This window comes from Passer domesticus, chromosome 10, assembly GCF_036417665.1.
Source record: "Passer domesticus isolate bPasDom1 chromosome 10, bPasDom1.hap1, whole genome shotgun sequence".
Lineage (NCBI taxonomy): Eukaryota > Metazoa > Chordata > Aves > Passeriformes > Passeridae > Passer > Passer domesticus.
The window spans coordinates 15,148,493-15,176,226 of record NC_087483.1 but is presented as its reverse complement, the minus strand read 5'-3'; the positions used below and the strand labels follow the sequence as shown (position 1 = coordinate 15,176,226).

General features: G+C 38.4%; 1 protein-coding gene and 1 long non-coding RNA gene across 2 annotated transcripts; one reads left to right on the top strand and one right to left on the bottom strand.

Moving 5' to 3' along the window:
• The first annotated feature begins 815 nt into the window (after positions 1–815).
• Positions 816–27,717, top strand: LOC135308676 (uncharacterized). The gene is made up of 6 exons (XR_010369062.1): positions 816–877; positions 11,636–11,782; positions 12,582–12,634; positions 13,961–14,114; positions 17,649–26,144; positions 26,993–27,717. It is a non-coding gene; the product is annotated as an uncharacterized LOC135308676 (long non-coding RNA).
• LOC135308675 (baculoviral IAP repeat-containing protein 5.1-like) lies at positions 20,049–23,081 on the bottom strand. Its single transcript, XM_064433923.1, is given in 5 exon segments — positions 20,049–20,373; positions 20,376–20,529; positions 21,612–21,726; positions 22,046–22,155; positions 22,788–23,081. Coding segments are annotated over 5 exon segments (549 nt in total). The 5' UTR covers positions 22,926–23,081; the 3' UTR covers positions 20,049–20,341.
• Positions 27,718–27,734: the final 17 nt, after the last annotated feature.

Sequence of the window (27,734 nt, the reverse complement as noted above, 5' to 3'; positions counted from 1 at the left end):
TAGAAATTCAAACCTGGCAACAGCGAAGTGTTAGAAGTCATACCAGCTGTGCCAGTAGTTGATCTAGATTGGTCAAAACAATGGATTCAGTGAAGGAAACACCTACTGACTACCAATGAAAATAAATGAGATTTTTATTTCTAATTTCTTGTGTTCTATAATTTTCCAGGAGTGTGAGGGCAGGTCGTTTAAATCCCAAGTCACTGCACAAGATGGGCTGATGCATATGAGGCACCTGGAAAACTTTGGGTTGCTGTTGTGGGTTAGCCGCCCCAGCCCATTCTACCTTGGCAGGGATCATTTTGCAAACACAGCCGAGCTCCTTTGCATGCTTAGCTGACACACCTGCCCCCGCTTTGCCTGGAGACGAGCACCTGCACCCGTTTATTGATACACGTGGGTTATTTGCAGAGGTGAGGAGGACACCTGCCTCGGCAGCAGCGAATGGCACGGGGTGCTCGGAGCCGTGTTCGCCATCCTCATTTGAAGCTGGCAGGCACGGCAGGTGCAGTTCCGAGCCCCGGCCCAGCTGCAGATGCTTTGTGGCAGTTTAATTCCCCTCAGGTGTGCTGAATTCCGTGCCCTCAGCAGGGAGGTGTTCTCGGCCGAGGCGCGTCCAGCACCGCAGTACCACCGGCACCGCAGCCGGGCTCCCGGCGCTGGGCCAGGCACGGCGGCGGGGATTAGGGACCCGCAGGTTTCCAGCGGCTGGGATGGGGCGGTGGAGCCCGGGCAGCAGCGGGGCTGAGCACGGGGCTGTGCCGTGTCCCGCTGCGGAGCGCCGGGAGCGGCCGAGCGCGGGGCCTCGGGGCGGCGGCTGAGGCGGTGCCAGCGCCCGGGGCGCCGGGCTGCCGGAGCGGGCTCTGTGAGCTGAAAGGTGCGGTTTTTAACATTTATTGGGGGTTTCGGTTTTTTTCCCCCCGCTTTTTTTTTTTTTTTTTTTTTTTTTTTTTTTTTTTTTTTTTTTTTTGGTGTAGGCTAACTCCCTTTTATGAGTTAACTTTCTGCCGTGTTTTAGTGCTCGCTCGGGGTGAGCAGGGCCTGGCGCGGCGCAGAGGCCGCAGCCCCGGTCCCGCTGAAGCGCCGGCATCGGCACCCAGCAATCAAACCGCGCTCTGTGCTGCGAGCTCTGCAAAACAGGGATTTACCAACTACACAGTCCTCCTTAAAGCTGCCCCGATCGCCTTTAACTGGCTTAGCAGGGCAAATTTAAACAGATGCTTTTGGTTTGGGCTGCTGCTCATGTAGTGTTTCCAGAGAAAGTGACTCTCTCCTACTGGCACCCCTTTAGAAACCACAGAAATTAATTTGCGTACCAAGGCTTCAGCTTGGTGCAAAGTACAAAATATTATGTCATTGTCTTGGCTTCTGCTGGACTAGGGTTCATTTTCCTCTCAGCAGCTGGCACAGTGCTGTGTTTTGGACTCAGTATGACAATTACATTGATAACACACTGCTGTTTTGGTTGTTGCTAGGTAGTGCTTACCCAAATCAAGGCCACTCGAGCTTTGTATTTCAGTTTCATTGCGTTTGACACGGATTACAACGAGCACGTTGGAAGTTCAGAGCCACCTGATCGATCGATTCAGGTGATTTTACCCCCGTCAGCTGTAACGCTGCTGATGGACCCGAGTCCATGGGGCTGGGGCATTTGGGCTGTGAAGAGAGTCCTGAGGGAATTGTGAAAACGATGAGGTGCAGGGATGTCAAATGGTGCCAGGTTCCTCTCGGAGCTTTGCTGCAGCAGCAGGAGCGGCAGCTCCCTCAGTCGGCAGCGAGGGGAATTCCCACCAGGCATAGGGATGCCATTCTTCGCCGTGAATAATAAAACAGGAGAAGTTTGCCTGCAGAGGCGGTGCCCTTGGAGAGATTCACATCTCTGCTGCACAAGGCTCGGTACAATCTCTTTCAAAATTTTTTTAATGTGATTTTAAGAATTCAGAAATGCAAGACCTTCCAGTCAGTTTGCAAGAACAATAAAGTGACATCAGGGAAGGCAAAAATAAACAATACGGATTTAAACAAAAATCATTGCATAATTGGTGGATGGGATAATGATTTATTAAGCTCAGCCAATGATGCAATTCTTCTATTTGAACCTGTCATCAGACTTAATCTATGACAGCCATTAAAGCAAAGTGTTGAAATAAACTGAACTTAGACCTTTGAATCTCAAAATGTTGAACCAAGACTAATGAAGCATATTCAATCACACAATTGTTCTCACTTAAAATAGTAGTACGATTAGTAAAAGGAAAAGTTTTATAGAAAGTTAATAAAAATTATAATATTGTTAATTTCATCTTAATTTATTCCGGTTTAATGTTGAACTTTTTTGTATGTTTTATTGAGTATATAATATGTTAATGCAGTAGCTTGTGTGTACAACATGTAAATAAATATACATATATTGAGGGGGTGTGCTCAAAAATTTCTTACTCCATCTTTCTGGTGTGATGAGGAAAGTTCAGAGGTCTCAGATGTAGAGGAGTATGGTAGCAAGCAGTGTGGCTGGTTAGTAATGTAGGTATTTAGAGAGTAATGTAGGTATTTAGATAGTGATATGGGCATTGCCTGGACGTTCAAAAGCTGTTTTTCAGAAAGCTGTATATTGTATGATGGCTTGAGGTTTATATCGATGCCCATCTGGCCACTGTAAGCAGCAGAGAAGTAATTTCTGTAGTGTGGGCAACACATTGAATGGAATTAAATTGGATGTTGTGCAGGCTTCTGAGCAGGTAGGGCAGTCAGACAGTGAATATCTCTTGGTTTTCCTGAATTTAACTCAAGCAGTTGGATTAGCTGTGGAAGACTCACTATCCATTCCCAATACACTAAACTAATCAAAGACCTGAAACCTGAGGGGTAGAGAACTTGAATATGCATTCACTTCTTCACAAGAAAACTTTAAAAAGCACTCATTGGCAAGTTGTGTGAAGTAATTTTGCCTTTACAGCCTTTGTTGAATGATCATTTAAAATTTAGCAGATGTAGAGTTTGCAGTTTGGGAACTGTAAAATGCCATCCCCTCACTTCACAAATACCACTTCAGTAATCAAACCCTGCTGTTTCTTTGATGTATTTATGTTTCAGTTCAGCAAAGCACTTACATTCACCCTTGGAATGTAACTTGTCTTTAGTCCCTTGCTGTTCAGCAAAGTTCTGGTGCATGTGCTTGGTATTAAATGTTTGGAATACAGGTGGGTGCCTCAGCTGAATTTGGGTCTGAGTGATTTGAACTTTTGCTACAGTGAAGTTTCATATCAGGCATAATCACAGCAAAATTTTCAAGCAAAAAGTGAAATGTTTGCTCTGTGAGAATATGATGCCTTTAAGATGAACACGTGTTATGCTATAATTTTGTGTTGGAGAATAAACAAATTGCATTTCATCATGGTATTATTATGCTGGCATGAAACCCCTTCTGAGATTTAAACTGCAAGTTAACTGAGCATTTGTTCCTATATGATCCTGATATGTCATCTCAGTGATGTGGCTGTGGGATACAACAGGGAACAGACTGGACACAGATGAAGTAGAATGGTGTAGGAAACTCCTGACATGGGCTGTATAAACTTGACAAAACCTCCCACACTTCTCTACACGCATTAGCCAAGTTAAATGCCAAATAGAAGAACTGAGGCCACGTTCCTCTCATCCAGGTGATTCACAATCCTGGTTTGTGGAAGACACTGGGAGAGATGTCCAAAGTTGTGGATTTACCACTGTCTTCTTCTGAAGACTTAAATGTTTTGTCATGCATTAACTTGCATTTTGAACCATTCCTAGGAAAGTTTGAGCCTGTCAGTGAAACAGCCAGCAAAGAACATTTGATTGAGGAAGCTTTAATGGAAAGGGATTCTACATGGGATTAAATGGAGTTCTTGACTATACAGAAACAGAACCCATATTTTATCATCTGTAGATGATATCAGACCACACTGTCAAAATTCAGACAATGAGAGGATCTCCTTTCCTTCAACATTATGAAAAGAGAAAAAGGTAATTTTCTCTAATAGAACATCACCAACTGTTGTAACCAAACAAGAAATCACTTCTGTTTAATCCAAAGCATAGAGACTTCAAATGCTTTTATTTATCCTCCTTAAGCAGCAAATTAATCTTGTTTTAAAGAGATCAAACTTTTGTCCCTTGTCAGCCACACACTACTTAATCCCTTCAAGCTGATTTTTACTCTTAATTAATGATGTGGGAGTGCTAATGCATTGGAAATGTTCCTACATATTTTTAACACACTCTGGTACTTAAGACAGCAGATGTATTGTATCAATACCTCTGTTTTACCAGCTAAATCAATACCTTTGTTTTACCAGCTAAAATATATTTGAAGTAGAGATTGAAAGGTTGAAGACTAAGAGAATTTTGTCTAAACTTTCTGCTTAAAATATAAAGCTACTGAATTGTTTAGCTCTTCAACAATTAAAAATGTTAGGCCTTACATAAAGGAGATGAAGAAACTGAAGACAAGACAAATTTCAGGGATGTGATGAAAGATTTACATATTTTTCCCAAAGCTGAAAATTAAATTCCAACATTAAGCATTGTATTCAAAATTCTATACTTCTGTCTTTGAGCATAAATTTTAATCTGAATTTGTCTTTTCTCAATGAAATACTTACTTCTTAAATCCCCCAAACATAGCCATATTGTGAAAACCCAGAAGCCTTTCCTAGAAAGCTTGGCTATAAATATCTAGCTACTGTGGATACCTCAAAACTCCCACTGACCGTGGAAATGCTCTTTCAGATTTCTTTACATATTCAGTAAATATGAATACATATGTACACATCCCTGCATGTGCATTCCAATAAGTATTTATTCTCTAATTGCTACATTCCATAGCCCAGGAGCTCCTTCGTTGTTAATACAAAATAGTTGAGTTTGCCTGTTTAAAAGAGTAAGCTTGCTTGGTAATTTCATCATTTCAGTCTTCAGTTTTGATGACTGACAGTGATAGTGCAAGGTATTGCTTCAATAACACAGGACTGTTGCTTCAGTCTTGAGATTCAGGCAATTACACAATGGTTGCTCTCTTAGTAACCTAACAAAGCATGGAGAGTTCTGGACTGCTGCCAAAGAGAATTCCACATTCCTTGTCTTCATTTTGGTGCAAGCAAATTAACTGACCTTCCTAAACTTCCTCTTGGAAACTGCATTTTTCTCTAGCTCTTGGTAGGAGCAAGGTCACCAGAGAGGAGGTCCCAGAAGCTAAAAGCTGAGAGAGGGACGTTGTGTAGAGGAAGTGCTACGTGTTGGGTACAATGGTCTGTTGTTTGGAACCTGTGGCAAACAAGGGAAGAAGTTAAATAACTTTTCACATATTTAATTTAACAGACCTTGGTGCAGCCCATGTATGGGTGTGCTGTCGAGAAAATTACTGCTATGGTTCCAGTGATGTTGAATGAATTGTATATTTGTACAGCAAATGAGTTTATTGAACCAATATACAATATCTATTTTAACAGCACACACTTTTGGTAATAATTCCATCTCTAATGCCCACTAGTATGGGAGTTGTAAAAAATGTTCCTAATTCTATATAGGAAAGAAGAATATAGGGATTTGTTATAGGGTTATAAATAGCATTTTATTTTTATATATTTTTTGCAAATTGCTTATGTCAGTGAATTGGGAATAGAGAGAACTGCTGTCATCACATCTGTGTGATACTGGTGACATAGTAAGAAGTGTGAAATGGTGGTGGTAAATAATTTTTAAATGATGCAAAAATTTGAGAATACTTAGAACAAATGATAGACTAAAGGACCTTGAACTTTTTGCTTTCAAAGGAAAGACTGAATAACTATTGAGTGACATTAATATGTACCCATAGTGGGTGCAGTAATACTGAACTCCTTAATCTATCAACCAAATATGTTCCATATCCACACTTGGAATTTGAAGTCAGATATAAAATATGACTTAAGCATTGGGCTATTTACTCCTTGAAGTCTTTTCATTAAAACCACATCTTTTTGATGTCCTGTATGCAGGACAAAGCCTGCTTAGTTTTGGTTCAGTAGTTTAGGTGGCTTTCCTGTCTTTCCTCTGCAATCCCGACCTATCCTAGCAAACACAAATAGTGGTCTGGGCTTGGGTGTTTGTCAGAAGCCAGCTGCCATATTCTCTTAAAGGGAATTAGTCCACAAATACTGTTACATGCTAAAACATGTCCTGCATTTGTCTGTTCATTGGATTCGCCTCATTGAGGGACTCCTGTCACCAGCCTTACAAATGATCCACTTGCAGAAAATAACGTGGCGTTTTTTATTGCAGGAAATCATATGAAGTGAAATCTGCTGAAATCTTGAGGCTTCCACCTGTTGCACCTGCTGCTGAATATGCAAACTGCCCAAAGGTCTCAACAGTCTCCTGAAAATTTTTTGCTGAAAGCACCAGTTAATGCATCTGAGCTGATGTCCCTCTGTAGGGATACAAAGGAAATCTGTTGTTCAAACGGGAGATTCTGGATGAAAAGCTGAAAGTTCAGGCTACTTGGCTTTATTTGAGGCAATTTTTAGTTCTGACATCATGGCTCAGATGCCTGAAGGAAAGTGTATAATTCAATACTTGAGTAAAAGAGTTTAAATCAGTTTTTCAAGTACATACTGCTGTATTAAGAGTATAGAGTGAATTTGTAGTATGTACTAAAAAAATTGCTTCTGATAAAACAGTAATCCATTTTCTGTTCATTTTAGCTTCCTTACTGGTTCTTTAAAAAAAATCATGGGTTCAGACAGAATCAGAGAAACATTGGTTGGGAGGGGCCTCTGGAGTTCAGTTAATCTGACTCCTTTCAAAAAGCAGAAACTTTAGGTACCACTCCATCAGGTCAGGTACAGCTTTGTGTATCCAAATTTCAGAAATCTTCATGAACACAGATTTGCAGATTACCTCCAGAGGCTTCAGAGCTCCTAGGGAATAATTTTTTTCCTGCTGTCCAAGATTAATCTCCCAAGCAAAGATTTGTACCTGTTACTGGCTACAATTAAGATTTGTACCTGTTACTGGCTCCAGTTAAATTCTACCTTAATTTCTATTTCACCAAACTGAGCAAGTCCAGCTCTCCCCAACTCCTCTCATGCATGCTCTGCAGATTCTGATCCTCAGGGAATTACCAGCTACCTTGTGATTCTGGTAATCCTGTTATATAATTCTAATAATGATTCAAAAAACCTGCCTTCATTCTGAAGATGTTTGCTAATATCAAGGGATTTCTAGTATGAAGTTGCATTTTTAATGTATTGGTAAGTGAGCTTACTAAACTATTCAAAAACAGGCAAGAAATTGAGAAGTGTGCTGGGTATTTCTGAATATTGTGTGCTGAATGACCAATTTTGATAAAATAATTAATTCAGAAATTCAGTGTTACTCAATTAGAAAGTATTTTTTTTGGAATGTGCTACATGCCATCACTGGCAGGGAAAAAAAAAGAAAAGTCATGTTCGTGCAGGAGAGTGTGAGTGCCAGAACAGAAGTTCAGCAGTGTCAGGCCCATGTTGGCTGAACGAGCCCAGTCAGTTTCCAGAAGGTGGCACTGTCCTTCCACAAATGCAGGGTCTGAGGTTCATGGCTTAAAAGGATGCTCTTCTCCAGACTGTCTGAACGGTCTGTCTGCTTCTTAAAGCATAAAGCTAATTTGAGTCTGTTCAGGCTGGGTTTTTTTGCATTTATATGACATTGGGTAATGAAATTCCTTCATTGGCTTAGTTTTTCATTGCAAATTTGAATAATCATACATTATTCCTTCATTATAAATATCTAATTCAAGCAAAGTGTGTTGATGAGGTTTAAATTACTTAGTGGTTTAATTTCCACTTCCCATAAATTTTAAGAAAATCTTGGGTACAGAAGTTTTTCTATCTTCCCAGGGCAAAAATCAGAAGGAAAAAAAAAGACAAGGAAAAAAAAGCAAATGTAAAAAAAAAAATCCCAGGCTGCAAGCTGTGATATATTAGAAGTTATATTTAGAAACTACATTATTGATGGTCTTTTAACAGGGTGCTCAGGCTGTTTTTGTACACTTGATTTATGTGCTTTTCTTGATACTTTTCCCCCCCACAATTGACACTGGCAGTGTCACTGACAAAATAATTTCACTGATGTTTTGGATCACTGGGAATGATGCCATTCCCTTTTTATTTCATGCCTTAGTTGTAAATAGGAAACTATGTTGAAGCATGGATTATTTTTTCCTTAGCTTTTTCTCATGTGAAAGAATAAAAACAAGTAGGAAGAATCCCATTTATAAAACTGGCAACACAGCTTAGATTTGCTTTACCAGTTGCAATTATTCCATTGGCTGTTCATAAATATACTAAGAAAGGGAACAAAACCCACTTTTCTCTTGACAATGTGTAGTTACACAATTTTGCATTAAAACCTGTTTTATAAATTATGAACAGTGCTGGCATGCTGACATCTTGACTCTCTGTGTACAGCTGAAGTTTCTGCAGTTTGGTGTGGTTTGAGAGGCAGGAGGCACAGGGTGAATGTGCTTCCTGCACGAAGGAAGGCTGTGATTGTTGCAGGGGGAGCTGCACCCCACCTGCATCCCTCAGGTCTGCACGCAGCTCTGGTGCTGTCACCAGTTGGGAGGGCTTTGTGTGACACGAGCAGAAAGCTGAATGCAGATTGCAAACATTCAGAGCTTCTGGGCTCAAACTGAACTTGCAATTTACTGTCAAATTCTCCAAACTGAAGCTGAGAAGGAGTCGTGGGTCCAATCTGCCTTGTCCCCCTGTGAGGAGTTTGTTTCTGTGTGTTTTGTTTTCATCCTGGATGTGTGCTCCTGGCTGCGTCCCTTCAGGGACAGGCACCAGGCACAGCAGAGGGACCTCAGGGTCAGCTGGCATTTCTGGTCACCTCTGTTTCCATCTCACCTCTGGCCATCCCAGCACCACTCAGGGTCTGGAGAATGCACACTGGTTTAGGTGGGAGAGGAGGAGAAGCCTTGGCAGAACCTGTGTTCCCAGGTTTTGGGAAGGGGAGCAGGGCATTGGTATTAATCAGTCCCCATTTCCTTGCCAGGACTTTGCCCTGATAGAACATTTTCAAGGGGAATATAGATCGGGTATTATGTAAAAGTGTTTTAAAGTGATAAAGTTCTGCTTTGGTCTGCCCAGGGGCAGGTGGTGGAGTCACCATCCCTGGATGTGTTTAAAAAGCCTGGATGTGGCACTCAGTGCCATGGTTTAGTTGAGGTGTTAGGGCTCAGTTGGACTCAATGGTCTTTAAGGTCCCTTCCAACCTGGTCATTCTGTGAATTCTGTGAATTTTGTATTGCAACCTGAGGAGCTTGGATCAGTTCACAATGTCCTGGCATGGAACTGAACTAAATTAACTGGACTGAATAAATTCAGTCATGGATTAAATTCAAGCCTATACTGGAACTGAGTAGAAGCATTTGTTTGGTTTGATTTCTTAATTATAAATTTGCATAATTTCCTACATATCAGTGTGTCTTTCCTCCCCAACCCCATACTTGGTGAGCAAGATTAAAAGCTGTAGTGATGATTAGGCTAGAAATGGGTCATAAGGCAAATTAAATGCCAGAACCTGGTGTTCAGACAACTGTATTTTTAAAGGTCTTTTCAAAACCTTTTTTGCATTTGTATTAACTGAGATAACTTTCATCTTATACAGTAACTTTTCTAATAATTTGCATTAATTTAATTTGAGAAATTAATTTGGAAAGCACTACAAAGGATTTGGAACTCCATATCTTAATGTATATTTTGTCATCTGTACAGTGTAAAAATACAAGAAACCCAGTGTTTATTCAACAATGTGTCTTGAGAGGTCTTATTCAGGTGCTGTTGTGAAAAGAAAAAAAATACAATTTCTTGTCTTCTTAAAATAAGTAGAACTTTGTATTGAGAACAAAATTTTTAAACGTGTATTTAGTTAGGAAATGTCTCAGGATCAGGAAATAGCTTTCTAAGATCACATTACTGGTTAGTGTTAGTGCTGAAGTCAGTGTTGCCTGTGTACAACTGCTGTATTAATACTTACATCTTGTTTATATATTTTATACAGAAGGAAGGATTATTCTTTGCATTGAATTATGATACTTGATTACTGGTTGAAATGTGTTACTTTGTTGTTTTAATTAAAAAACCACTAAAAATCCATCAAAATATATGAATTGTTCATGTTGTTTAATTGCACAATGCAGTTGAACAGCCAGTGTAAATTGATGTTGCTCCAACAGAATGATGGGAGTTGTGCTCTTTGATCAATTGACCCTATTTTGAAATGATTTCAGAACTAATAGTTCATGTGCTGAATAATTTCATACAAGCTGCCTAACTGCTGCTCTGGTGAGCTCTGGCAATGAGCAAGGACAGTTAATTGTAGACCTGACAATGGTTTGAGTAAAGCAGAATGTCTTACAGAGATTCATTTTCAGACTAAGACTTCCTGCAGTGCTGTGTGGTGATTCACTTGAAAAGACAATAATATTTTTATCTGGAATAATTTCTTTTCCAGAACAGGCATCTGCTGAGAGCAGTAACAGCAGACAAGATACTGGAAAAACTGAGAAAGTGCAAGGATTTCTGGAAATAATTCTCAAGGGACTTAATAAATACTTAGAGAAAAAGCATCTGGTTTTCCCCAGATTCTTTTTTTTTAAATTGAATAAGAAACTTCTTGAGGTTTTTTCAAAGTACAAAGACCTTAGTTGGTATGGAAGTATTTAATGGGGATATTGTTAAGTAATATAATCTTTGCTGTAAAGAGAGGAGCTGGGCTTGGGTCCCCATACACAGACTTGAGAGTGTGCAGTGACTGCAGTGCAAAGTCATACAAAAACAAGAGCAAAAATGGAAATTAAAATGCTAGTTCTGTCCCAGAGAAACATCCCTACAGTGCAAAGAACAGGACAAGAAATTTTGTGAGGGAAAAAATCTTAAAGGTGTTGGTTTTGTTTGTTGGTTTGTTTTCTTTTAATCATGGAAAACTGTCGTGTTAAGATTGTGCCTGGTTGCTCTACTCAATTTCCTTAGTGTTTGCTATTGCTGGGATAAATATATAAATAATAAGTTTTTATGTACTGGAGGTGGATTAGCTGTTGAAGAGAGAGTTCTTGTTTATCCTCATTAGTTTCTATGTTACAGAGACTGTAAGTAAAGTTTTACATCTTTAAAGCGATCTTCAGTAAATACAGTGGGAAGCATCTTTCATGGGGCAGGACACAACAATTATTGCTGAGGATAAACCTTTTTTTAATTTAACTTTAAATGGTCTTTTAGGTAAATTGTTCAGATGTTTTTCTTAATTATATATTCTTAGGCACTATTGGAAAGAATAAAATGGAAGCAATAAAAGGACATGGGTATTTCCTGTGTTGCAGGAATTAAGTTGTGTGTGCTGTTTTGTTTGGAGAAATGTGCCATTGATGTTTTATATTTGGGTTTGTAAAAGAAAGAAAAGCATCTCAAGCCCCTGTTGAGCTACTGGTGAATGAAGGACATTGTACTGGTATCACAGGGAGAAGGAACTATTTAATAAAAGAAATAAAAGTAATATAGTAAAAAATAAGAAATACAAGAAAACATAATCATGCCTAAGACCAGATGTTCAACTTCTTAACTTTTAAAATGTTATGCAGGCACCAGAGGATTTTCTGGGACAGGATAATAGACAGAGTGAGGACACTGTCACCTTGGTGTGAGGAAAGCTGGCTAAGCAGAATCCAGTGACTCTGGGAGCACTTGTTGAGCTTGATGCTCATGCTGAGGATGTTCCTGCATCTCTGGTAAGCAAAAAAGGCAAAGATGAGAGTGACTTTGAATGGTTAAATCAGCTTAGGTGCTGCTGGGAGGTGAGTGATACCTCTCAATCCTATTAGAAGGTAATTCCTGTTCACAGTTTTTCAATTTCTGCTTGCTTGCTCACACAGGGAATGGTTATGCTACAGTGAGAATTTCTGCTGATAAGAGAATACCTGGAACAATCATTTTATGGATTGCTAACTAGAATGGCCAGTAGCCAGACGTAAACAGTTTTTAATTAAAATTACTTGCTTCATCTCTGCTGAGCCTCAGTGCATTTGCTGAATTTGCAGGGAATGTTACAGACAGAATTTGTTGACTCAAAGACTGTATTTTGGTTTTGTGATGCTGCAGGATAAAGAATGCTATAGGGATGACAATTAAAGATTTTAATTGACATATAACGCACAAATAAAATAATATTGACAGTACTTACTGGAAAAATATGAGTGCTTTTACTGGATGGTGGTAGGATACAATGTTTTACACAAATCAGGACAAGATCTCTTGTAATACAAGACACGTCAAGTGAAATATAAAATAATAAAATAAAAAGTAGGGGTCATGCATTAACCATAACTACAATTATTGATCATGATTCCTTCTGTTTATCTTTTAGAAAGTCCATTAACTTCCTGAATAGTTAGACATACAGTTTTATTCTGCAATCCTGTTAGTAGGATATTATTTCAGGTAATGTTTAGTTTAAAAACCAGTGGTTTTATTTGGTACTTTATTGTCTATTGATTGGTATTTTTTTCTTTATTTGGGTTGCATTGAAAGGAGTGTCTCAGCAGTCATGCAGTTGTTTCCAACAGGATTGTGCCAAAAAAAAGGTAAGTTTTTTTGTTTTTCTTTAATGGGTCATAACCATGGAGTTTTATGATATGTAAGTATGTATTTTTAAAAATAGTTACATTTCATTAAAGGTATCGGTCTACAGTGTAATTTAACACCAAAAGAGAGGTGAAATTACTGGTGGGATACTTATGCAAAAAGCCAATAGTGCAGATGAATTCATGTAAGATACCTGATAAGGTGTAGAGCCCGATTTTCAGCTGTGAATTTTTGTAAGGAGGCAGGAAATCAACATTCTCTTCAGACAGCAACAACATTAACATCCTCTTAGAGTGTTGCACAAAACTGGGGCATTCTTGAAATGTCCAATGTCCTTGGAGGCTTCTGATAGTCCCATCCAGCCCACAGGATATTTTTTGGTATGCATACCTGTGATGCATTGAAGAAGTGTGGGGTCTTTGATGCTGTTTCTAATTTGGAACATCTGGAACTGACAGCTGAGCAGTAAATCTGCTCTGGGCACCAAGGTCAATGTGGCCCTTGAAAGCTGAGTCATGGCTGGCTTTTATTTGGTGTGCCTTTATCTGAGAAGGTATTTTGTTACTCAGCTAAAAGATTGGTAACTGCATGCTTGGGGGACTTCTCAATTTGGGAACAGCTACTAATATTGTAATATCTACATTGTAATATCTACATTGTAATATCTACATTGTAATATCTAGAAAATTGTTTTAAAAGGTGGACTTTAAAGAGCTGCAACTTACACCAATATGAGAGGGGATTCATCAACTGACACTAATTCTTGTCAAGTTCTGCTTCAGCTGGTCCTAGGGACATTTTAATTTGATACTTGTTTTTGGAATGATGAACATGTTTTCAGTGTATGTTCCATCCAATATTCTCCTTAGAAAAATATCCGTATAAAAGAGTGAAATCCTCAAAACTCACAAACAGATCCTTGGTTGTGAAAAGCTGTTAATATTTTCTTTTATTTTGTGTACATACGTTTTATGAGACAGTGATCTCTTTAAGGGTTTTTTTTTCTCTTGTAGAAAGTTTCCTTCACTTTTAATGTTTCCTGTCTCTCACACAGAGCTATTTCAAATTGCATGTTTTATACTTCTTCCTTTATTTGGATGAAAGTGGAACTGAATAGGCTTTGGTGTGCTGGTCCTCTTAGTAGTTTTTGTTCTTTAAAAACTTCCATTAGAATAAGGTGCATTCTTTCTGTTTGTTGAAGTAACTTAAGAAAAAATCTGCATAGGAAAATAATCTATGGATGTTTTAAATGTTTGTAAAACATCTCTAAAATGATCTTGTTATATAATCAGCAATTTTTTCTATTCTGACGTTGACTTATGCAGCAAAAAACTGCAATGAGCAGAACAATTTAATGATGGCCCTGAGGGTGAGAAAACTCTCTGGCTGAGCTGGAAATGCAGGACATCAACTTCACTGGAATACACTTATTCCATCAGGAATTTTAGCTTACCTAGCAGCCTTTACATCCAGCTACAGGCAAGTGACATGTACAGTGATTTTGTTCTTCTGTTCTTTTAATAATTTAAATTTAATTAATTTTTCTTCTAATATAAATATATTTTAAATTCTGTTTTAGTAAAATTAATAAGTGGAACTGAAACTGTGTTGTTCGTTGTAGGCTTTTGAGTTTTCTTTATAAGACTCCTGTGAAATATTCTTTTTTCCTTCTGCTGGAGGGTACTCTGTAAAACATGGATTCCTTTGGTTAATGTTCTTCTCTAAAGCAACAGTAGTTCCAGAAGAGCAGATGGCCAATCCCTGCAGATATTGTGTTCTTGCTCCATCCCGGGAAGTGTCCAGGGCCAGGTTGGATGGGGCCCTGAGCCCATGGCAGGGGGTTGGAACTGGATGATCTTTAAGGTCCTTTCCAGTCCAGGCCATTCTATGAACCTGTGATTTGTGCCTATAACTCTTAAGGAAATAAACAGAAATGCAGAATACAGAAAAATTTTGACATGGCAGATAATTTTTATCTGGAAGAACTTTTGAGTGTCAAGATTACCCTGACTTTGAATGTTTTTGAACACCAAAATCTTCCACTGAATTCAGCTGAAGAACTTAATGTCTACTTATTTTGAAAAGCAGGTCCAGGTTAATGAAAATTGCTAAAACTAAGAGACAAGAAAATCAGTCTGTCATTTGAGGATATAATTTGGATATTTTCCCTAATTCCCCTTTTCCTTCAATGCACTTACTTTGGCATTAGAAATACTACAGATACAGGGTATTGATTGTACTTCAGGAAGCAAAACTACTTGTTGAAATTAGAGTATATATGCTGGTATTCTGATTGTATATGTAATTTTTTCCCGAGTAATTACTGTATTAATAATTCAATCACTCAGGCTAAACAGTCGACAAATGTTAATGAATTCAAGACTTGTACAGTTCATCCTCCATTTCACTTTTACACAGCTTTGATCAAAATTCTTTTTGAACTAATGGAAAGATGATTAGCATTTTAAAACTAAATAATGATAGCTTTTAATTTTGAAAGGTGAGATAGAATCTACCTCAAATTGATGGTACATATTATGCCTGTAGTTATGAGTTTATGGCTGGATATTAGGGCCACAGGAACAGTAGAAAATGCCACTCAAGCTTTTTGTAACAATAAATTTTTTTCAAAAGCAGAATTAGTGAGCAAACCAAGGATAATTTGCAAACATACCCAGTGACTGCTTATGCATTCCTGTCAATGAAGAAGGATTTTATAGATGATGAAAGCTGTGTGTGTTGGGCTAATATTAGAGAACTATTCTTTAATTATTCAAATAGTAAGTCTGAAGTGAGATATGCTGAAAATAATATGTGACTGAAACTTTGAAGTAGGGAAAGAAATAGTGCAGGTTTTAGCTGAGTTTTACCCAAATGCTCAGTTCCTGTTTCTAGACTGTGCTTAACGTGGAGGTTTCCTGTGTTCAGTTTACAGTCTGCAATTGCTGGTAGCAGCTTATGTGGCAAATGTAACCTGGCTCCATCTCCCTTGGGTCTCTCCTTGGGCACTGACAAGTGACTGAGCCACGTGGAAATTTGGGAGCTCAGCAGTTCTTCCAGTACATTTTTGACCCACTGTTATGTGCTGTGAGATTCTCTCTCTATCCCTGCTGATGCTGCTGCCTCATCTGACAGATATTCAGGTTTCCAAACCCTATTGCTTCTCCAGACCTATGGTGTTACTAAATTTTCCCTTATCTGTGTTTATCAAATTACTCAAACTCCTTTTAACTTTACAAATTTCACAATTTATTGATGTAATGCTGTGCTGGTGGGTTATAGATGTATTTCCTGAATCTCTGTATGCATTTTACCTGTGAAAGCTTCCTTCTCTTGTGGGTAGGCTGCACAGTGTCCCTTTCAGATGTTCTCCTGAACCTTTCCAAAAGGGGGAAGAAAGGCATCCTCCTTCAGCTGGTGATGGGTCATTCCCAAGTACAGTGATCCATAACAGAGAAGGTTACTGCCATTCATGGTACATTTTTCCACCAAAACTTCCTTTCCTAAATTTAGGCTTTTTTTCCATAATATCCATTTTCATTAGTGAAAAATTCCCTTTGTGTCTACTTGAAAATACTGTTATGCGTGCAACTGTGTTAAAGCTATTCAGAATTTCAGAGGGATATTATTATTTGGAATTAAATATAAAACTAAATGTGATTAAACTTTCGAGCAGGTAAGAACTCTTATTCTAAATACATTCTCTCAAAGAGGAAAACTGTTTTTGTAAACAAAGAACTTTAGTGTTCATCTGTCTCTTAAATTGCACTGAGTATGTGCCTGCTATGATTTCATACTGATGTGCTTCTGCTGTAATGACAGAAGGGAATAAATTGCCTTAAGAAGCACTTCGAGGTAAACATTTGAAGAGCTTATATTTCAATTTTGAAAGTTTGTATTTTTCCCTTTGGTAATGCAAGAAGATGGCCTCTGCTCATGGCTCCTTAGGGAGCTATCAAACAAACAAATGAATAAAGAACATGGAAAAATCCAACAGTTTGCATATAATCAAACTCAGAGACCCTCAGTTTATTGCAGCACTGGAAAAGTGCGTTCAGTTTGGCAGTGCTGGAAGGTTGATGACTAATGAAAGTGTAAATTACAGAAGCACCTGGAGGGGGCACAATTAGCTAAAAAATCAAAGTAGTGAATATCCAATGTTCTCATAGTTAAGGGAAATAAGTATGTTTTTCCCTCCTTGTTTTGAATCAAGTGCGTGTTATTGAAGCCCTCCCTCCAAGTAATACTTAAAACTATACTAAGACACTTCTTAGCACAATATAATAATCAGTTAAATCTTTATATTTAATTGTTTTATGAGAATTGCAATTTCCTTTTTTTTTCGTATTAGAATAATAATATTTCTACACATTATCTTGCTGGAAAATCAGTTAAAGTGAGAATTTTGAAAGTAAATGTGCAACTTTGTTTTAATTTTAAAGTGATTCCTTTGCTAACACCTGGGAAAAATTCTTGGCATTTGTTTATTCCTCCTCCCCTGCCAACATTTTTTTACACTGTTGGGTGACTGGTATCACAAGTGTTGACATTTCTCACATCTAATACTTCACCTTGCAATTCTGACATTCTTTCATCCAGTCAGGAATTTATTTAATTAATTACTTTCATCTCCTTTCCAGTCTGGAGCTCCTGATGCTAGTTGCTCACCTTTTTTTATAAAAATATTTACAAGACCTAATACAGTAGTCACCTCACACGCAAAAGCTGCATTGGGCTTTTTTATCTGTAGTGTAGTTAGGGACAGGGAAGGGCCTGGGCAGTTTCAGTTTAGCAGAACTGTTAAAGATATTGCTAGTAATCAGTTTAGTCAGAGCTTAATATTTTGGGATCATATTTGAATGTACCTTTGAGGCAGTCTGTGTTCTATAAATCTTTGACTTTAAATTTTACTATTTTACATCTCAAAAAATCCCCTGCATCCCTGTGTGCCTAAATTAGAGTGTGCAATAAATAAAATTACCTCCCTTTGTTTCCAAACCTTTCTGTCAGCAGAAATATGAAGAAACAGAACCTGAATCCCAGCTGCCAGTGTGGATTACACCAGTCATCCCCAGGGAATGTTTGGTGAGACCCTTTTTGATGATTTTATCTAGGCAAGAAGCACTCCAGTAGAGTCCAGCAGCAACTGAAGAAAGCCACGAGACCAGCAAAGGCAGAGGTAGGCAGCCCCCAGAAAATTCTCTGTTAATTAATAGTTCACATAGCCCTCTTTGGCTTGGGCTACCTTCACTTGAAAAAAAATTTACATTTTGTCCCACAGTCATCTTTGTGTCAGTATTTTGTGCATAAATTGTATGTACATCCATTTAACTGATGAGGAACCATAACTTTGAAAGGACTTAATGCTAATAATAACTCAGCAATAATTACAGTAATAATATTAAAAATTATCCGTTTGTTGTTAACTGAATGGAAGAAAACAGAAATAGATTGAAACACAAGACTGAAAAGGAAACACAGCTCAAATGGCATAGCTTGCTCTCATTCTTGATCTTCTGTCAAAAGCTTTACACTTTTTAATGATGATAGATTACAATTAGGTCTGAGAACGATCACCATGCCTGAAATACAGGAATGATTCTCTTGAGTAGCTCTCTGCCAAGGGCTTGGTGACCTAGGTAATTGGGAAAAAGCTATAGAGATTTTCCACATCTTTGTTTCTACTTTGAAAAAAGAATTTGAAGTAGTTTCTGCAAATTCTTACACTGCATTTCAAACCACCTGAATGGACCTCACCTTATTTTGTCTGAGGTGCTCACGGTAGTCAGAAAAATAATTAATTATCCTTCCATCTTACTCTTCATATCTGACCATAACCACTTCCATGTCCAGGTAACACTTTTGCCAGTTAGATTTTCATCATTTAAATTAACAGTAAGAAAAATTATCACCAATATTCAGTGAAATGACCCAGGAATTCTTAGACTCTCAGAAAAAAAAAAAAGATTGTGTATTTTTTTCATTGTAAATATCCAGGCTTTAGAAATACTTTTTAATTAAAGAAATAGCATAAAGTACGCAGAGAGGGTAAGAATGGATTTTTGGTTGGAAATGCTAATAAATGAGTATAAGAGACATTAAAGGAACTAAACACTTAACCACATTGCAGGAAATAGCCTGATTTTCATTCTTGGCCTTTCTTTGGGCATAAAAATAAATACAGCAAGTTGAAGACTTTAGTCCTTTGGGAAATGATCACCTGGAAAATGAACAGAGAAATGATGACATTGGAAAAAGAGACTGAGGGGGAGCTACTTCATTATGCAGGGTTATAGCTGTCCCCACTCTGGAAGCTGCAATCACAACATAACAGCCGGGTTGGGCATAGGCTATTTGCAAACCAAGCAACACTAATGCTTGACACTAATTTTCTCATTCTTGTTTTTCTGCCTTCAGCTGCAGCCTAGCTCATAGTTACCTAGTAATACAATGTGATTGTCATTGATGGCATGTTATCATTGTAACCTTAAAGACTGGCACTAGAATAGAGCTCTAACAAAGAGGGAGCTAAAATGGATGCTCTCTCTCCCACTCCCCCCCCCCCCCCCATAATTTCTTCACTTTCTAGTGAAGAACTTAAAAATTACTCCACATCTTCCAAAGATAGTAATCCTGTGCTGTACAAGAAGCTTCTTAGAGTAACATGTATTTAAATGGGTTTTTTTAAAAAAGCTTTAAGCATGTCAACCTCATTTCTGTAACTTAAGAAAAAATACTTCATGGATTGATGTATTCAGTTAAGGGATAACTTACTCTCAAGATAGGGAATTCATAAATGCTTTGAAGAATGTTGAAATATGTTTTTAGGATCCCCAGCATGAAGATTTTCTTGCAGAGTGGAAAGACAAGTCAAAAGTTTCAAAAGCTGCTGTTCGTTCACTGCCTGAGACCTGACAATGTAATGTACAAAACTTTCACCTTACTGAGAAAGGTCTGTCTGCATCTTAAAAACCAAAAATATTTGCAAGTATGCATGCACTTGTATTCTACAACAATCTCTCATAGAGGAAAATAGAAATTAATAAGATTTTTTAAAGAACTTCAGGAAGTTTGAAATTGTAATGAAAAACTTTTAAAAACAGAATAGTGGGACTTTAGCTTTTGTTGATTCAGTTGCACACCAAAATCTCCAGAGCTCTTTCTTGAAACTGTCTTACACACCTTGTGTCTACCCTTATTCAGTACACCTGCTATTTGTGCTGGATGTGGTTGTCTGTGTCAGTTTGGTTTGATCTAGAAAAACAACTTAGTGGTAAGCAGGAGAGTAGTAAGGCAGGTACTTAAGCAATTGTTGCAGACACAGAGATCCATTTAGTTCCCTGGAAAGTGTTTTGAAGCAGAGCTGTTGTGATTTGAGTCTAGGCATAAGGTTTTAACACAGATCACAGAAAGTACTCACAGTTGTGAATCTTTATTCAAAAACAAAAAGTCAGCTTGCTAAAAACCAGAATAGAAGTATTTGCTTAGACATTTTCCATACACTGTCAGGGTAGTGGAACTGCTCTTAGCTCCCGTCCTAGCCATACCAAGAAAGCACACTGTGAGAGACAGGCCATACCTGTCTGTACTCACTCCTCCCAGTCAGGAACACTTCTCTACATCATACACTCCCTCACACACCTGTTCAGCTTTGCAATCACACTCAGACAGAGAGAGGAAATCAAGAGTCACTTTTAGAGCCAGAGTCACAGCTCACTTGTGCGGGGCTGCTTTTGGCGGCAGCAGATTCTCCAGGCTGCTGGGCTGAAGGCTCATCCCCGAGAGGCAGCGGTGCCGGGAGCGAGGGTCTGGAGCCAAAGTAATTCACCAGCCTCTGCCTCGTCGCTGCCACCTCTTCTTGAAAAGAGCTTATGGCGCGGCTGCCAACTTTGCACTTGAATCAAAGCAAGACATTGAGCCTTTCAGCGGAGCAGTTTGACTGTGTCGTTCCGCCACGTTCCAACCCTCCCTCCTCAGGCTGCATTCGGGTATCAGTGTTTCATGATAGCAATCGTACCCCGGTCAGCCTGGTGCACAGCCCTCCCAGCTATCAGTGACAGTATCCTTGGGGCTAAGTGTCCTCACCTGAGGCTGCTGCTTCTAATTTTTTATATGCTTTATCTAGAAATATGTTCATATTATGGCCAAGACCCCTCTTGTATCTTGAGACATTGCTCTAAATCATTCACAGTTCAAGTTAGGTAACACCACTCTTAGTCCACCTTCTAAGATATCATTGTGCCCCATTATCCTATTTTTTTGTACTTTAATCTGTTGCACAGTGACCTTAAATGCTTAACCTTGACAGTCACCAGGTATATATGTAATACAGAACATTATTAGCAAGGCAGAGATCTTATTTGTGCAAACCCACCAACAAGTAATATGCAGAATCTTTTACTGTTCCTCATCAGGGAGCTTGGTTCACATAATTCTTACTATCCATAGGATTAGGGCTCATAGATCAGCTGATCTTGATCAACTGAGCTGCTCAGTTGTGTGCTTTTCTACATGTCAACACTATGGGATGAAACTCCCCAGAAGTGGGGAGGAGTAAAATATTTGAAATGAGCTTAACATTTTAATTAGGCAGATTTATATGTAAAACTGGATATGTGAAGCAATAATCTGGTCAAATTTTGTCTTTTCACATATGTTGTTCATCCCTCCTGTGAATGATAAAGCTGCTCATTGTTGAATTTTGTGCATTGATTATTGCACCCTATGTATTTTTTCTTTGCTGTAATGAGTTGTTGGAAAAACACTTCTAAAGGAAGCAGGTTTGCATTCAAAAACCAGACAATAACTTAAACTGAGAAGTGCTTAGGTGCAGATTTCTTAGCTAATAATGCATATAAATCAATACTTCATGTTCTAGCCTTAGACAATCATTCCTGGCTGATGCTTGGAAATCTTAGTAAAAGAAGTTGTTTATAGTCTAGCTTAGAATTCCAGATGACAGTGGCTAACACTTACAATGAAGGTCCTCAGCCGTGCCATCTCCAGCATGTAGTACTCCTCCATTGTCAGCTCATCAAAGTGCTTGGGAAGGGATAAAAAGTCACAGGTGTGACGTTTGCTGTGTTCCTCCCTGCAATATCAACCCAGAATAAGAACAGATGTTAAACCCACAGAAGTTTCATTTCAAGAGAGGAAGAGATCTGTACAGGCAGGTCTCTTCAGTACTTGTGCTGTCTATCAGCAGAAATAATATCATACAGAAAAGATGAAATAGGTTTTAGTGGATCTCGGATAAAAGCTAGTTGAACAATTCCACAGTTCCTGGGCAAGATAAGCTTCCAGTTTTGTGCACTGTCATAGCGAAAATCGACAGGGGCATTAACTCATTGTAAAATTACTACAGAAATTTGGAGAGATACCTCTCAAGAGCATTGGTACATTTTGCTTACCATGGGTCATCATTTGGCTCCCAGCCCACCAGTTCTAACAAGCAAAAGAAACATTTTGCCACATCTGGTTCATTTGCAGTTGGACAGTGGATGAAGCCAGCCTTTGCCATCTGCAGGGGACAGTTTACAAGTTTAGAGCATTATCCCACACACACTACTCATATTTACTCATACATCCTGGCACTTTAGAATCACAGCTAGTCAAGATACCAAAAATTAAGTTTGTTTCAGTAACCAAACATCTCTTCAGGCAACTCTAGCAGTATGACTCATCTGAGATTCAGGCTGGCAGTGTCATGTGTGTGCCAAAGTAGAAGTCAGGTGGATTTTTTATTTAAATAATTCCCATTTCTGAATTTGAAGTAGTGATCATTCCACTATATCCTTCCTGCTGGATCTGTACTTGTTTAATGGAGGCTGCTTTCTCATGAACAGAAATTTGCAATTAGAAAGACTATGTAATACAAGAAATTAATTTTTAAATGACAAGAACAGAAAAAAAAAAAAAGGAACAAGAACAGTAAATATTAGAATCTGTAGGCAGACTGTGGACTGAACACAGAAAAACCAGAAAATCCCACTACAGTATTTCTGAGCAGGGAACAGAGGAAAGCTGAGTATTTAACTCATCTTCAGGCTTAGTGGACTCCTCTTGAACCTGAATACACTCAATAATGACTTCACATTCAGGCATGGCATATATAAATTAAGGCAGAGGCAAACCAACCATTTTCAGACTTACATTCTCTGGAGTGCACTTGCAGTTTTCCTGGAAGGGCCACTTGGTGAAGGTTTTTAAACGGGTCTCATACTCATACATCTCCTTAAGGTCAGTTAAGAGCTTGGAAGCTGAGCTGAGCTCTTGCAGCAGAGTCTCCATCTCTGAAGCCTGCAATCAGTGAAAGGCAGAGCTTCCCTCCTACTCTCCCTTTTAAGGCCTTTGCTAATTGGTGACACCTGGAGAGCAGGGGAAGGTCTAACAGAGCCTTAGTCCCTTCCTAACACAGGTGAGTTTATGGGCAGGACAACCAAGGGAAATGAAGCTGCTGGAATTTCTTCCCCTTGTGTCACAGTCTCTGTCCTTGGTCACGTTATATATTTTTTAACTGAAAGCACCTATTACCATTGCAGATTTTACATCTGAAATGTCAAAACCTGCAAGTTTAAAACTCTAGTTACAAATGCAGAAACTTTGCATATAAAGTTTAAAAGAATACTATCCTGATTGCAAGGAAATGGGTTGAATTGACATTGCTGTTTGAATCCTTCAGTGTTTCTTGAATTTCACATTCAGAGATTAATTCTTAGGATTGTCTTTGCAAATAGTGTTGCATTTCTTTAAAGAGGAGGTGGTTGTTTTATAATATTGTAAGTACTCAGTTCTATTTTAACATATTATAGAGCATAGCCAGATGCTGGATTAAATATTTTAAAGGTGTATAAGCCAGATGCTGGGTTAAATATTTTAAAGGTGTATATCTGCAAGGGTTTACAGTATCAAAGCATTAAGTTGTCATTTTATAAACTGTCTCTTATTTTGGTAAAGAATCCAGTTGAATTCAGTAGAAGTTTAAACATCAGTGTCTTCAAGAATGCTGCATGCAGCAGCTTTCTAAGCCAAAATCTTAGCACCTCTGAAGGATTTTGCATTGTGAGACTTGAAAATTTAAATCTCTGAAATACAGATGGAGTAAGTGCAGAAAATAATCCAGCCCATTATTCTGTCTAGATGTGGTGACAGAAATGAGATTAAAGAACATTTGTATAGGACTTCCAATGTCAGCCCTTGGGGCATTGCTTTTGCCTAGATTTACAAATGCCACATCATTGAATCCTCTGGGACTGTATGTCTATTGTATATTCAGGAATACTGTCCTTGAAATTTATATTCAGATATTTAGAGTAACATGTGTTACATGAAAATAGGATACTTTAATTTTTTTTTTTCCAGATGATACCAATGGTGCAGGAATTTATCATTCATAACCTGGGCCCTCCAAGCACTGATATTAATAGTTTCTCCTGGTGATGACTCCACGGCAGCTGATGATCAGATATTTTAATCTCTTTTTTACTGTAGTTGAAGTTTGTGTGTGTATGTGTGTGCACATGTGAGTGTATTTGTATGAAGCAAGGAACTTTGTTTAACTAAAAATTGAAATGCCAAACCAAACCCAAAACCTGTTTTTAACTGCCCAAAACCAGTAAAATTGATCTCATGCTTCTCTTTAAAACAAGGCACTAATTCATGCATGTGGATTGTTTTCAGGAATGAATAATTTGTCTGTTGTTTAAAAGAAACTGTAGATTAAATATTTTGGCATATTTTATCATCTTGGGATGTCATGATCTATTTAACTAATTAATTTGTGTCATTTCAAATGGAAAATGCAAAAATGGAACAAACCCACAATAGTTTAAATGCTTCTTGTAAGCAGTCTGATCTGAAAATGCTATTTTTTCAAAAATGCTTTATGTGTAATATATAATTTAATCAAAAACACCACAGTAATATGGGACCTTGGAGTCCTGGGTGATATTTATGCATCAGAATTGAAATACAGTGCTTTGTGGTTTTTGTTTGGTTTTTTTTTTTTGCTTTGATTGTTTTTATGGCATTTAAAACAAACAAAAAATTCCCAACAGCCCAAATCTGTTCTTATGTAGAAAAGTACTGCTAGAATACTAGAAAGTAAGATTATACATGCAATGACACATCCTAAGATGTATTTCTTGCATTTCCTGCCTATAATTCTGTCAGAATTCTGTGCTGTTGAGAATGACAGGTACATTTCAAGTCTATCTGTAAAGGTATCCTTTTTTTTGGGATATAAAATTTTATAGTAGGTTGTCTACATCCTTCAAGAGAATACTGTTTGCAGTGTTCTGAAACTGTCAGAATTTCATAGGTCCAGATTAAATGGATGGGTAGATGGAGCTTTTCACTGGAAGACACACAAGATGTGGCATGACATGAAAGAAAAGATTTAAATCATATTTTAAACGATTAAATCAGGTACATTAAATACCTGATATCTGATCCTGACTTCTACAGTAAGGGCAGAAAACCTGTGAGTAATGTTGCAACTTTGTAAATCAGTTAAAGTCCACCCTGATGAACGTGTATAGGTGATCTGGGGGAAGACAGGTTCAGAAATGAAATACTTGTCTTCCACTGCAAGGAAAGTAGTTTCAATTACTGGCAATAGTGCAGTACATTTATTTTTTATTTTCTTGCTTGTTTCATACTTCATCAATTGAAACTTGTTGCTATGGCAATAATAAGACAGCTCTCTTGGTGGTTTTGGGTTTTGTTTTTTTTTTACATAGGTAAGACTGGGAAAACCTATCCACTGTTTTAATAATTGGATGTGTGCTTGCAATCACATTTTACATTATTTTGCATTATTTTTCTATAATTAATATAGATTATCTAAATGAGATTGTGTATTTAGCTAGGTGGTCTCAATTGGAAACCAAATCAAACATTTCTACCTGTTGTCTTGGTAAGGATTAAAAAAACCCTAAAATATTATATGAACAATATTTTATAACACAGTGGTGTTATAAATGTATAGGTGCATGGTCTCATACATACAGTTGTATGTAATGTATATGAATTAAATCTACATGAATTAATAGTTTTAAAAAATAAAACTACTTTGAGGTTTTAAGAGACTCTGGAAATGATGCTCGTGACCATTTAAAGACCTCCTGCTGAAGGCCTTTGTTTGTCAAGAAGAGGCTTCCCCCGACTCACAAGGTGTGTGAGCAGGAAGAATCTGGGCTCTGAGCAGCTCAGCTCTGCTGTGCAGGACAGGAGAGAAAAATGAACTGTTCCTGCACGGTGTAAAATACCCTACTGCCTAAAATACCCCTGCTGGCTGCCTGTGATTTATTCATGGCAGGACAAGAGCAGCCCCTGGCAGAGCGAAAGCAGCCGGCATGCAGAGAGGAGCTCTGGCAGAGGGCGTTTCCTTCCCTGTGTGCAGAGGTGGGCGCTTGCCAGAGCAGCCTCTCGGGAATTTGCCAGCAATACATGGCACTTCTTCATGCTCCAGCTTGCCAAGCAGCCCAGCATGGCCAAAGTCTGTTCAAGGTATGGATGGGCAGGAACAGGGGTGTTCCTTTCACTGTCAGCCTGCAGTGATTTTGGTTATCAGTGTGGTTAAACAGCAATAATTCAGGCAATAATGTGATTAACAGGCAAGTGGCTCAAGCAACTTCACAGAGGTGTTTGTTTTCTGAAGGAGAATGGGGGGTGCGGGGTTTTGAGGGGGATGTCCTCCTATTACATGACCAAAGGTTCTGAACAAATTACAAATATAGTTCCTAGCAGGGAGGGAACCTTTTTTTTTTTGCCCTGAAAGATAATGATTTGTATGTAGTAAACATTTATTGATACTTTTGTTGACTGGTTTGCTGTATCCCAGTTCTCAGTGCATCACCACTCTTGCCTTCCTGCAAGTAATTTTATCACTCTTAAGTTTTTCTTTTTATGCACCTAAGAGGAGTCCAGCTTCTCCCAACCTCAAGAATTTAAAGCATGTTTGGTTTTCTAAAAAAATAAATATAATTATGAGCACAGCTATGGCCTTATGATAGCATACATTTATTTTAGGAAGATGTTGAACAAATAGAGATATTTTTAGAAAAGTTTTCCATAAACTTGTATCCAGGGAGTTTCAGCTGCATTACTGTGAAAATTTTTGGTGCTATTATTCTTCAAAAGCAGCAATGGCTGGGTGCCTTGAGGGATGATTATTAAAAAGTATTTGAAGGGTGGGAGATGAAATGGTTCAAGCATGAACTAGCAGAAGTAATTAACAGCTTTTAAACTTTCCAGTGAGAATTCTGGCTGCCTTCCAGGTGCAGTACAGTGACACTGATAGGGCTGCCCAGGGAGGTGCTGGGCTGCTGCTCTGATCACTGTCCTGTTTTCTGCAGGAGCTGCCAGCTGATGCTCCTCACTGTGACTGGGGAATGCAATTATGGTGCCAGAGGCACTGACACTGGGGTTGGCTCTGTAAGTGTTCTCAAGATGTTATTTTCCTCAGAAATCATTACAAACGTCAATTAGGTACTTGATCCAAGTGGTGTTTATTTTGCCCCTCCTGAAGGAGATGTATGTCAGAACAACAGAATTACCAACAGCTTTTTTTTTTTTAATAGATGCATCTTTACTGAAACTGATGTGTATCAGTGTTTACTCAGTCACTGCTTTGGTGGCAGTGACTTCTAAGAAAGGGACATTATGTAAACACCACCCAATTACTGTCATCTGAATTGACTCTGTGTGAGTCAGCACTCAGGGGACAGCAAGTGAGAAACACAGCCCAGTGAAGTTAAAGCATTTTAAAGTAGGCATAAGAGAAGTAGTTCATTATATTTCCTGGAGGCAGAAAGGCCACAATAATCAGCTTAATTTATCACACAGGAGTTGTCTCAGTCATCAGCAAAACACCTGCAGGCACTTGGCAGGCAGTGGGCTTGGAGAGAGGCTGCAGCCCCTTACACTTGGTATCTCATTTTAACTGAATTTTCATCAGCTCCCAGAATTTTTCAGGAACTACATCTTTGTATCTTTTATCTTAGTTAACACACTTTATTAATCACTAGGAAATTCTGTAGTGGTTTTGAAGTACACCTTGTGGCCTCTTATGGGCTGGTTGGCTCCTTCTGCATCTTT